The 12,940-nt window shown below is 52.5% G+C and overlaps 1 protein-coding gene across 1 annotated transcript; it reads right to left on the bottom strand.

Annotated features, from left to right (window-relative positions):
- Positions 1-599: 599 nt before the first annotated feature.
- Maf1 (repressor of RNA polymerase III transcription Maf1) lies at positions 600-12,626 on the bottom strand. Its single transcript, XM_037229223.1, has 7 exons — positions 12,482-12,626; positions 10,689-10,998; positions 10,189-10,335; positions 8,823-8,979; positions 8,344-8,452; positions 7,228-7,363; positions 600-2,431 (listed from the first exon to the last, which is right to left on the bottom strand). Exons 2-7 carry the CDS (start codon positions 10,769-10,771, stop codon positions 2,329-2,331), a joined length of 735 nt encoding a protein of 244 aa, XP_037085118.1. The 5' UTR covers positions 10,772-10,998; positions 12,482-12,626; the 3' UTR covers positions 600-2,328.
- Positions 12,627-12,940: the final 314 nt, after the last annotated feature.

Raw genomic sequence — 12,940 nt, 5'->3', positions numbered from 1 at the left:
GCCAGTGATTTATTTCAAGCAGTCATTTAACGCGTGCTTTTGTCAGTCTTTTCACTATAAACTTCAGGCAAAACTGATCTCGCGGTAACGTATGGCCTATATTCCAACTGTAGAAGGTAAAAATGTGCAATATATATATATATATGTATATATATATATATATATATATATATATATATACATATGCATATTTATGTCACAAAAACAGGTTCTCAAAAACAGATGGGTTACATCCGGCGATTTTTTTTTGGGGGGGGGGGGCGGGGCTAGAGGCCTTTTACTATCAGGGGCCCTTTGTCAACCCTGTGCTCCTCTCCTGCTAAGAATCTGGCTATGCCCCTGCTGCCACCTAGCGCCACATGTCACCCCAGAACGACGTTATCACTCTAGACCCCGAGTTGACGACGGGTGACGACTGTTTTGTCCGCCATCCAGAACACCTCACATTTCAGGAGGTAAGGTGTCGTGCACCCTTTCCGCTCTAACCTGTCGTCGCTACCTTCCAGCCTTACGTCAGCACGGACCGAACGGCTCAGGCAGGCGGCGGGCGAACCAGCCAGCAGCCACGGGACCTCTCCACAGATCCGCACTACGCTCCACATACGGTGAGGCAATGTATTAGAGCATCTATGGACGCATTCCGTACGGTAACCCAGCGACGGGACACTAACGCTACTGCGGCGCGGGACTCACGTCCGAACAAAACGCGGGCTACGCCCGACTCATCCCAGCCCGTGGGCCGGGGGCTTCCTGAAGCAACGTAACTGTACAGCATCCCGGCCCTCTGGGGAACATCGACGGACCGAAGAGGGCCTATCGCCTCACCCAACAGGAGGCAGTGGCAACGAGTCGTTCCACTGAACGAAAAGCAACGCATGTCCAGGACTAGCATAGGTTACAAGGATAAAATGACAAAATGTGGATGGAAAGAACGGGGACAATGAAGGCGAACGCAACAAACTACGGGCGATACTATCACGCTTCAATAGAGATCTAAATTAGCACGCAATAAAATAAAACCGTTCGGCATGTCACTGGCTGCGAAACTCTCGCAGTTTGTACGCCAAACTGTCCCTACATTCAATCACTCAAGGTTAAAGGACACTCAAACACCGATTGCAATTGTGACGTAAGCTTAAAAACGAGGGCAAATATAGATATTTACTCTGCACCGTACACTACATCCATCACCGCGCTTTGTTGTACAGTTTTGCACTTTTTGGAATATTCAAGGTGAACCTAACACTAGCGCTTCTCTCTGTACGTCGGGCCTGCATCCTCCCCGAAGCGCCGCTTCGGGAGCCGGGTACCACCGGCGGCACCAGCCGGTGCGGCTGAGCTGTCGTCCGGCGGCCAAGTGCGCCACCTGCGCTGGATCGGTGCCATCTCCGGCTCGGTAGGGACCTACGGGGTCACGGCCGAGGACGGGCGGTCTGGCTGGGGACGGGCGGACCCCGACTGGATACGAGCCATCGACAGCGACACCTGGCTGGAGACGACTCTCGACGACGTTCTCCTCCGGGCGGGCCGGGCGGCAACTAAGGATGTCTGGGGACGGCGCTGGCAGACCGGCTGCGCTCCAGCTCGCCTTGCGACCCTCCGTCGTCCGCCGCCGTGCCGCCGCCGGCGCCACCGAAACAACCAATACATTCGGTGCGCCAGGCCGCGCCGCACCCGCTTCCGACACCGTCCGCGCAGACTCAGCTCGGCCCCACACCCGGCCGAGTGCAGCCGTGCGGGCCACGGTCCAGTCACGTCCATGCGCCGCCGCGGACCGACGACGGTCGGTCCCGACGTGGACGTGCGCGCGGAGAACGTGCGAGGAACGCCTGCCACCGACTTTCTCTGCGCACGGAGGAGAGCGTGTGGCGTGGGGGCCGCTACCCTCGGCAGCACGCGGGAAACGTTCGTTCGGGGTTAGGTGCGTTGTGCGTCGACGCCGGCGGAAAACAAATGTCGCCGCCCCTCACGATCGGGATAACGTTCGTCCACACTCCAGGGACCTCAGTCGCACACACACACACACACACACGTCCTCGACGGCTCCAGCCATGCGTCGCCGGGTCGGTCCCCGCCCGACGCGAAGAAGCCCCGCCCAATCTCCGGACGATCGCAGTCCTCGCCCGTCTGTGGTAAACACACCATGTCTGTCCTCTGTGCTTTGTTTGTCCTCCGCGACCCACTGCAGTCCTCGCGTCTCGGGGACTGCCGTCGTCCTCGTCCTCCGGGGACCGGCCGTCAGCGCGTCCGTGCCTAGCTCGCAGTCCCGTTTTGGAAGGTACCACGGTCGCGGTGAGAGCCGGCGCGGGGACCATGGCGGTCCGACGACTACATATCGCCGTCCTCCAGCTCCAGCATGTAGTCCTCGTCCAGCTCCATGGAGAAGTCCTGGCCCGAGCCCGAGTCGAGACGCAGCATGTTGTAGTTGACGCTGCAAGATAGGAAGCGATGTCAGCGCCGCTATCGACAGGCGACCGCTGGCGGGCCGGGCCGGCACTGGTGCTGTATACATCACCGCCCCGGTCACGGGGCCGGGCCTGCCGGCACTGTACATCACCGCCCCGGTCACGGGGCCGGGCCTGCCGGCACTGTACATCACCGCCCCGGTCACGGGGCCGGGCCGGCCGGCACTGTACATCACCGCCCCGGTCACGGGGCCGGGCCGGCCGGCACTGGTCATCACCGCCCCGGTCAAGGGGCCGCGCCGACAGTCCAGCGGAGAGCGGCGGGACAGCTGGTCACCAGGTCACCTCGGACTCAGCCATGCCAAACAAAGCCGCCGCTGTGCACATTAACGGGCATCACGAGGACCGCACGTGCTGGGGTCGCCGCCGGCCGGCCACTGCTGCACTACGATTATGATGACAGGCGTGGGCCGGCCGCCACGAAAAAAAAAACATTATGCCGCGTCACGCGCGGCTTCACAATCGATCTAAAACACGACCGTATCGACATCTGCTGACACCAGGCAATCCACACACTTCCGACTGCCAACGGCCGCCCCACGTTCGCCTCCAGACGTCATGACGCCTTGTGGCGCGCCGCCGCGCCCACGCACAACACCGCCGCCCTTCAGAAGGTCAGGCGGCGCACGGCCGTCAACAACAGCGCCCGCGCCCGGCCCGCCGACGCTGGACGGGACAGCGCGCCGCGGCGGCCAACACAAACACAACGGACAACGGCCGAAGTAGGCCGCACGGTAGTCGCCTGAGCGCAATTTCCGTTAGTACCGAGGCATTAGCATGCGCCCGGCTGGCCGGTTGGATACCCTTCACTCGGATAGGGGGGTGGGGGTGGGGGTGAGGGGGCTAATTTGACCCAACTGAGATCTCAGGAACCAAGAGAGCTAGGGACACTAAATTTACATGGTGTGTTGGCCTGTACGTGAACTCCCTTTGGTCACAGTTTGAGGTTTCTAGGTCATGAAATTCAGGTAAAATAAGATCAAACATGGTCAAACCCCAGGTTAGCCTCCAAAGTGCCCCGCCCCCCAAAACCTACATATCTGTTCTCAGCAGTCCCACGTTCATTTAAGGTTGGTGACCTTGTTTGACATTTTGCAGGCTATGGTGACCAAAATCATACAAGACTGCTTTGAGTTTTGCAACTGAATAGGCAAGAAGGATTACGCCAGGCAGTATGTTCCTAAAAACAAAATGTTGACCTGAGTCATTTTAGGTCAGTGATCTATCCTGACCTTTAAGAAGTCTGTGAAAGGTGTCAATAAATTCGAAATAAGCACCAGAAAATACCCCATACAACAAGCCCTAGGAGTGATAAAACAGGTTGGTTTGACCCGGTATGACCTTCATACCTGACTCTAGGTCAATGGAATTTACTCACTTAATTGCTGTGTTGCCTAAGAAAGTATCTCAGAGATGTATAGCCTCGTCTAACCCTCCGTTGTTGCACAGATTTAATTTTAGTTTGGCGCAGCTACGCCACGCCGCTCGAGAAACATTTCGGAAAAAAACCTTCGCGGGGGTCAAGTTGACCCCCACCCGAGCGCGCCTTAATTCTAAGGCAAAAACTTGTACACCACAGAATTTATGTTTCAAAAATGTATACACGTCATCGCATCTACTGCGCTGCAAACAGCTTCAGTCTTCAGCAGTCTTCACTTAAAGGCGCCATTACTTTTACCACAAAAACTAACATCACAACATGAGTGCTAAACAACAAAAGCTATAACGTAAAAACGTATACGAACGTATACGAGTCATTACTTCTACAGCAAAAACTCGACCGCAAGCCTTTGCGGTAGCACTAATGTCGTCGCATAAGTCTCTGCCGTAGAAGTAAAGTCGCGAATAAATCATGACTGTACATACCTTTGCAGAAAAAGTAATGACTATGTTTTTGAAGTAGAAGAAGTGACGAACATACATTTCGTCGCGTAACGCTAATGTCGTGCATAAGTATTGGCAGTAGAAAACAAATGTCTAGCACTCCTGGTGGTAGGAGTTTTTGTTGTAGCAGTAATGTGGTGGTATCGTTTCCGTTAGCGGCGATTTAATGCCAGCTTAATGGGCGTTTCCAACGGAGGTTCAGAGCTGTCAAAGTGCACATATGGTACAGTGGTATGGTTTTGAGACGAAGACAGGAATAAATCCTGCACCTTATGCTCACCCCATATTCGACTACAAAGCCTTCAAATTGACCACCTGAGCGCACTTAATCAGCAAGCAGCTCTAAATGCTGACTAGTGGTTCAGTATCCCGACCATGGCAACTATTTTCCTCAGCCAAAACCCTCCCTGAAAAGACGATGGGCTGTGGCCTCAAGGTCAGCCCTGCCTCCGCTCGGCGAGTCGGCGGGGCGGAGGTGGCGGGCTGGGGCTCCGGCGGCCGGGGGCCGCGCCGGGTGAAGTCATAGCGGCGGGCGCTGGGGCCTGACGTCACCCCCCCCCCCCCCCGCCGTCGCCACCGCCCGTCAGACCGGTACGCCGCCCGCAGCGACAGCCTGCACGCTACACGGCGACGGCTGCGAGGCTGCAGGGGCGCCGGCGCCGCACGCGGTACGGGGAAGGACTGCGAGACTGCAGGGGCGCCGGCGCTGCAAGCGATACGGGGGGATGACGAGGCGGCGCGGCGTGCGCCCGCCGACCCGTTCTGCTCCTGCGGCGGCGGCGGACGACAGCGGTCCCCGGGTGGTGGGCACGCCGAACTGGTGACAGTCGGGCGCCAGTCGCCGGCCAACGGCCCACCGACACAAATGCGGACCAACAGAGCAGGAAGGAAGCGGGGTCATATAGCTGCCGGCGCGAGAACGTCAGCCCACCCGGCTGGCTTATACTCTACACACCATTCTACACTGTAAGGTGATTTTTGTTCACATGAGCGACAGGGCCCGGCTTAACGCCTTTGTCAGCATCTTGCAGTTATCACGCAAAGAAGCGCGCTTCTTTAACTGTTAAGCACTCTCATATGCTATACTGTACAACGTCACGGTTCTTTCCAGACTCTGAGCCTAACACTGCTTGCAAATGCTTTCCACGGAACATTCCGCGCGGCCGGGTGCTGACGAAATACCACGTCTGACATTTAAAGGGAATAGTTCACTTTGGCGCGTGTCCAACAAAATACTCATGCCAAGGTCGGCCATCGGTACAGAGGGATAGGTGAGCGTTCCTTGTTTTGACGACCATGACCATCCATACCCGAAAGCACTAAAGCTGATTTTTCAACACCGAGCCAGTTTTGCTCCCTACGAGCAAGAAATCTCTAATACTTTTGATCATCGATTTGTAAATATCCACATGGAAAACTAATCTGTGATCTTGATCAAACATATCCCAGCTAGCTTGAGAAACCTCTCCACAAAGCAGCCTCACCCATCCATGGCTCTCATCAAGGATCAGAATAACCCTTCGGCCGTGCGCGCGCAGCGGCCATAGTTAGCCACGTTCGCACCGAATTGCTGGCGAACCTCTGCTAACATATTCTACGACACCCCGTGCCCATGTTAGGCGATGTGACGAGACCGAAGACCATCCTTGGCTCTACTAGTGGCTCAGTCGAGCGACTCATTCCAAATTCACCATATTTTCAAATGAACTGTGTTAGACAGCGAGCACACGGTTGTATTTCTAACAGTTTGGATGACATAATTTGTTTTGTAGTGTGAATCGGTACTGCAGACAAACATTCTCCAATAACAATAACGGCATTCTAGTTTTTCACCGGAAATGTAAGTAGGACCAATCGAAAAGAACAGCGAAGATATGGCCCTATCAAGGCCGGCACATTATAGCCACTCGGTAAACCTGGAAGGCTCTACACTTGCATGGGTTTTGAACAGAAATAGCCATCTTGACGATCATTCGGTGTAGTTCGCAGGTCTGCCCCTCTTAAGACCTGAGTCCTAGTCTCTTAGCTACACGTCCGCAAAGATGTGCAGACTATTTCGGGGGAACTATTCCAAGGCCGCCTGGGCATCCGTGACAGCGTAGTAACGCAAACGAGATCCTGCCATTCCACTGGCCATGTGGCGATCGAGTCCAAGAACAATATAACTGCCAAGTCCTTCAGATCTGGCGTTCGTCAGTATGATTTGCTGATATAATGACCGTTGACTGGCTCTCAATTAATATTGTGCAAAGTACGATGACGAAATCAAACAATGCCGCATAAAGGACCATATTTACTAAAAAGCGAAATTGTATTGTCCCGAGTGACCTATTCCCGTTAAAAGCCCACAAATAGTTATGCGTGAGCTTGTTTCATCATATCTGATGCTTGCTTCAATATCTTCAAATGTGGATTATTCCCTTTAAGTAGCCAAGCGCAGTTTTTCCGTCCGACGATCCACCACTATCACGGGGCGCTCCGATATCACGACCAAAGCCACGTCTCTGTGCGAGCTTCATTACAGCTCGATTATCTCATTTCTGTTAACGTTCAGGGAAGCAAGAAGCACACCCTCTGAGTTTGTCCTCGCTCTTAACCGTTTATTGCGGGGGCTGACGACCCGCTGGGAGAACACGCCCACCTCTGACGCCGCGCTCAGTTCTAACGACCGCTGAACACGGCCGATGTGGCATGCAACCATGCTATGAGTGTAGTGGGCACATTCATCCGCAAACGCCGTTTGGCGCCATCTGACCACCGGCGTCATGGACACATCAATCAGCCAATATGGTGGAGAGCTATGGATAAAACTGTCCGGTCCTAGGCAGACAGAAGCCTCCGCGTCTAAAGCCGCGCAAAAGCAAACCATCCCGCCTACCTGATCGCCCTGCACGTGAAGAATACGATCCGCTTCATCTTCTTGTTGTAGAAGAAGTAGTTGAAGGACCAGAGGCAGCCGTCCTCGCCGAACGGGTCGCTCTGCAGGTCCGGGTTGTAGCGGTAGACGTCACACTCTGGCGGGCAGGGGGGGGGGGGGCGGGCGGGCGTCAGCGGAGCGGGCAGGGTTGGCGCGACGCCGCCTCCGCCCGACGGCGGCCGGTGGGCTGGCGGCCCCGACCGCGCCGGTTTCAGCGAGTAACAGCTCTCACACGAGACATATTGTACTGATATGCCATTCAGCGTTAGAGAGTGGGAACGAGCATTCGTAAAGGTTGTGAGCTTCTCATCGTGCCGACTGTCGGCGCTGTTTACAGAGCTAGAACAAAAGATGATGACGACGCCGTTACCACAAGTCATCAGTAAGCAGAATAACCCGAATTTTATCCTATGGACCCGCGACAAAAAATTATGTACAGCTAGCAAATGGGTTAGATGTAGCCTTCCACAATATGGGTTCATAGTAATAAATATGGAATACATGTAACAATCTTCTAAAACTGAATGGCATAATACTTCACTGAAAAAACAGTGACATACTGCTGATCTGGAGTACGAAAGACGCATCAAAAAAGGTGGCAATGAAATGGAAACATAACTACCCAAACAGGCTTCGCATCAGACGTCCTGACGAATCCCCTCCCTTCCGAGGACGCCTCGACCTCCCGCCCTCAGTCCACACGTATCAACTTTTCTCTCGTCCCCCAATCAACAAATAATAATGGTTCATTGGGCTTTAAGCCTCCCCAGACTAAACCCCGATCTGAAAGGAACATTAATCCAACCGCTAAAATATACAGCACCTCTCTGCTACATCCCAGCTGCCCATCCCCCGACGGCTGCTGAGGAGACAGCCAATACTAATGACGCAATACTACATCGGCCGCCAAGTCCAGGCCGGCGAGACGAGGAGGGGGAAATGACAAAACCAGGCTCGCCACGAGCTTCCCCGCACCATTCGTCAGCCGTGCCCCACCAGCCGCAGCGCCGCTGCCCCACACCCGGCCTCTGCCGGCGGCAGAGCGGGGCGCCGGCGGCCTGCTGGCCCGGTACGTACCTTTGGGCGTGATCTCGTCCTCGATGGTGCGCCAGAGTGTGTTGCGCAGGCCGTTGTACTGCTCGCCAGCGGCGGCGCTCAGGTACGTGTCGATGCTCGCCACCACCATCTGGATCAGAGGCGCCCACCGTCGTCAGCACGCGAAGCAGGGCGGAGCGGGTGGCAAGATCAGCTCAGACCGGATCAGACGGCGTGCCGTCATAAGTTGGGCGTTTATTGGGTCGGAAAACACACTCATGTCAGATCACGTTTACACAGTGCTGTACCGATCCGACCAAAACTGCGTTAATGCAGGGGCTATGCCATATGCCAAACGGCTGCATACACCTCATCAGATCCGACCATTACGCACAACTGGCACAACCCATCCATATGTTAGCTAACACACAAGGCATTCCCTACACTAACCGATCCTCCGCCTCGCTTCCGTCTCCAGCCCCACTCCCTGCCCCACCCTCCCTCCACTCCACACCACTAACCGCCAGCGAAGGCTCGCGGCTGAACTCGTCCGACTTGGCCGCTGAGAAGTCGTAGTCCGGGAATGACGCGTTCAACGTCGAGATCAAATAGAACAGCGTCTTGCGGCTGATGACGTCACAGAGCGAGCCGGGTTCCTCGTCGCCGGACATGCTCCGGCTATGGGCAGGTCGACACGGACGCGTGGCAGGATGGAGCGCATGGAGCAGAGCAGATGGCAACACAAGTGCAGTCTCACGCAGATGCGTGGCAAGATGGAGCACATGGGGTGGAATGGATGGAAACACAAGTGCAGTCTCACACAGATGCATGGCAAGATGGAGCACATGGGGCAGAGCAGACAACAACACAAGTGCAGTCTCACACACATGTAAGAAGGTAGAGCATGTGGCACAGAGCAAATGGCAATGTAAGTGGTCTCACACAAACATGTGACAAGATGGAGCGCATGGGACAGGGGAAAATGACAACACAGGTGGTCTCACACAGATGTGTGGCAAGATGGAGCATGTGGCAGAGCAAATGACAACACATGTGGAAACCTGCTCCATCTCACACAGACATGTGACAAGATGGAGCAGGTGGGGCAGGACAGATGACAACACAAGTGGTCTCACACAGACATGTGGCAAGATGGAGTGCACGGGGCAGGACTGGTGACAACACAAGTGGTCTCACACAGACATGTGACAAGATGGAGTGCATGGGACAGGGGAAAATGACAACACAGGTGGTCTCAGACAGATGTGTGGCAGGATGGAGCACATAGGGTGGAATGGCTGGAAACACGAAGTCTCACACAGGTGTGTTGCAAGACAGAGCATATGGGGAGGAGCAGATGGCAACACAAGTGCAGTCTCAAACAGATGTGTGGGAAGACAGAGCACATGAGGCAAAGCGGATGGCAACACAGGCGCAGTTTCATTTTAGTGATGATATAACTACATACTATCAAAATACTGGGTATTAGTCACACTGCCACACAAACAGACAACACAGATCTCTTTTCATATCAATGCATGATATTCAATGCATATCCTACCTTGTTAACTCAGCCAAAATAGTCCCTCATGCTGTTTGTGTACCAATTGCAAGGAACTCTATATCTATGTATTTTTGATGTGCTACATCCACATCTATATCAGTTAAGATGACTGAAAATGTGCACATGGATGTTGCATGAGAACATGCCAGACACTGAGGATATTACAGCATATCAACATATAATATCCCTGTACTTCAAATAAAAAATACTCCAGGACCAGTGACCAACACAGCCAGCTAGTTCTCCATTGAACTATCATACAGCATGCAGCACTTCTTCCCAAGGGGCCCACTGATCCAGCCCCCAGCTGATCTGTACAGTACCTGAAGGTTGTGTTTGGAGATACTCCATATCTGTTCTCTGGTGGTGAAAGAGCTTGCAAGTCACTCGGGTTGTGGCCTTGCTCAAAGTTGAGCTTCTTGTACAGAGTCTTCTCCAGGCCTACCATCTTACAGCTGTAGCTCTCCACTCTGATATGAAAAGAGACAGCAGCTGCTGTGTCAGGCCCATCATCTGTATCTTTGACCACTATTGCTCCACCCCATGCTATATTTTAAGCAATGGTGGTAATCTGATACAGGTCCAGCAGGCATCCATCCACCATCCAAGGGCAAAAGAATAAATCTGACCTGACAAAGAACCTGACTTCTTTTGATCAGTCAGTTATATCATATTCATAATCTTCGGCACACAACCAGGTCTTACCACATGCACCATATCATTGGACATCACATACATGGTGACAAACCTCTAATATGGGAGCATCCAAGCAACGGTAGGAACTACTAGTCCTACCCCACCCCCTTCGTCCCCATCTCCTCACCTGCCAAATATGCGGCTGCTGCCAGTCAGAAGTTGCAAGCCAGATGTGATGGCTTCAAAACTGCTATTCTCAAGCAATTTCATCTTTGGTTTGTTTGCAGCACAAATATTCACAGCACAATTCACAAATTACACACAAGCACTGCTTCTTAGACAAGCATCACACACTGATGGTCTTGTGGCACACAAAAGCTTGAACTTGAAGAATTTAAGACACTAAAACTGTTCATATTTCTTAGTCTGACACCACAGGAAGTATATCTGATCTTTCTTTTGGCTACCATGCAGTTATGACCCATCGCAGGATCCACCTGAAAATAAAAATATTCCTTTAAAGAACACTTCTACCTATTAATAGCAGCATTCAGCCTCAATGGGGTCTGCTCAACATCAGAAGGTATAGGCATGACAAACAAGAAAATGATGAAAACATCCACATCAGCCCAAACCCAGGCTATCTGAGGTCTAAAACATGAACACAGCCTTCTTTACAGAAGTCAAATCCTTTAAAAGAATACTACATTTAGACGTATTTTTTGCTTCTGTGGGTGCATAACCTAGGAAACAGAAGTTTTCATTGGAGCATTCTGAGGCACTCAGCTGCTGAGGCTTTGTGATCCAGACCAGACATACTTCACATAGTGATAACTTTGTATGGTGGTTAAAATGGCTGTTAACACAGCAGCAAATGCAAACTTTGCAGAAGTTGATACATTATTGCCATACCTATCTATCATGCCACATATTTCCTACTAAGAATATCCATCCACACATGTACCAATCTGCCTATGAGCATACCTACCTCTCTCATGCACAAGCAACCATTGCATTGATGCACTCTTGTGACTAAGTAACTGGTCATATCTCTGAGATTGAGGGACAACTCCCAACTGGGGAGGTTAGATACAAATCTGAGGAGAACAAACTGACCTGACAATGCTATCTTTGTACAGGAAGATATCAGGATATGCATGCAATGGTTAATATTAGAGGAAAAGCCTACAACAGCAAAATTGGGGAGACCCATCTCCCAGTGTCCTAATTACCTTATGCAAGGGTAAAGTGGGGAGGCTGAAAGGTGAAAATGACAAAGCCTTCCCCAACAATACTCAAGCAGGTTTGGGTTTCTCTCTGGGCTTGCCCCAATTTCTTTTCAGTGTGTATGGGGGGGGGGGTGAGGGGGACAGGGGGGCCAGGAGCCCAAGCTGGAAGGAGCAGGGGGCTGAAGCCCTAAGTGGAAAGAAAACTAAATCCTGCCTGGCACTTTCCTGCAGTCAACTTCCTCATGTGTGGGACATTATGTGGGCACCGAACAAATACTTTTACTTGTATCAGCTCATACATGCTATTAGAGAACATCTTGCACAGCACACATGTGGCATACCTTGGTGCTCCCACTGTCTTTTGGGATATTAGGTGGGAACCTAACAAATAATTTTATCTGTATCAGCTCATACATAGATACTACTGGAGAACTTCTTGCACGGCACACATGTGGAATACCTTGGTTCCCCTGTTGTCTTTATTTGCCCTCTTGAGCCTTGCATAATAATTTAAGCACATTGCAACTCATGAGATTCCTGCTTGTAAAGGCCTTTTTGCTGTCAGCCACATTGAGGATCATCACTCATCAGGCAGCAACAAAAGGGCTAACACCAACGATAATATATCGCCAGAGACCTTCCAGCCGACCTGGGCTATTCGCCTTGGGGGACGCCAGCTTAGGTAGGGTGTCATGGGCCCCAATAATTGCTAACTGAGCGCAGACTCTCGCATTCATCTCGGAACACTCACCTTGAGTATGGAAAGGACCCTGCCGCTGGGCTCAGATGTACTACGCAAACCGAGGGACTCGAACAGAACCAGCGCACCACCGACAAACCACAACGGCTTCTCACGCCCCTCTCCACGACCTCAGACAGCTCCGCTTAGCAACAGCGGTGCGCATCAGCAACAAAGAACGAGATGCCAAGCGTTGCCAGATTCGTTTCCTTGGCGGAGTTTAGGGCGAGTGCCTTGCTCACCACTGTAGTGCACACTGCACACAGTATGCCATGGTATAATTCGCCACGCAATGATCATCTCGTATTATGGGTGAAGACTAATATCATTTTGGAAGGACTTTGATCACTGTTTGCATCGGCTACTTCATGAAGATTCCGAGAGTGCGCTGGATCATCCAAAACGCCAATGACTCGCCAAAACCCAACTAAATCAGCAAGGCCTTCATGCTTTTTGGGATCCACCCTTTTT

The sequence above is a fragment of the Pollicipes pollicipes genome, unplaced genomic scaffold (assembly GCF_011947565.3).
Source record: "Pollicipes pollicipes isolate AB1234 unplaced genomic scaffold, Ppol_2.1 Scaffold_6138;HRSCAF=7277_pilon_pilon_pilon, whole genome shotgun sequence".
Lineage (NCBI taxonomy): Eukaryota > Metazoa > Arthropoda > Thecostraca > Pollicipedomorpha > Pollicipedidae > Pollicipes > Pollicipes pollicipes.
The sequence above is the reverse complement of the archived record's forward strand: the minus strand, read 5'-3'. Positions and strand labels throughout refer to the sequence as shown.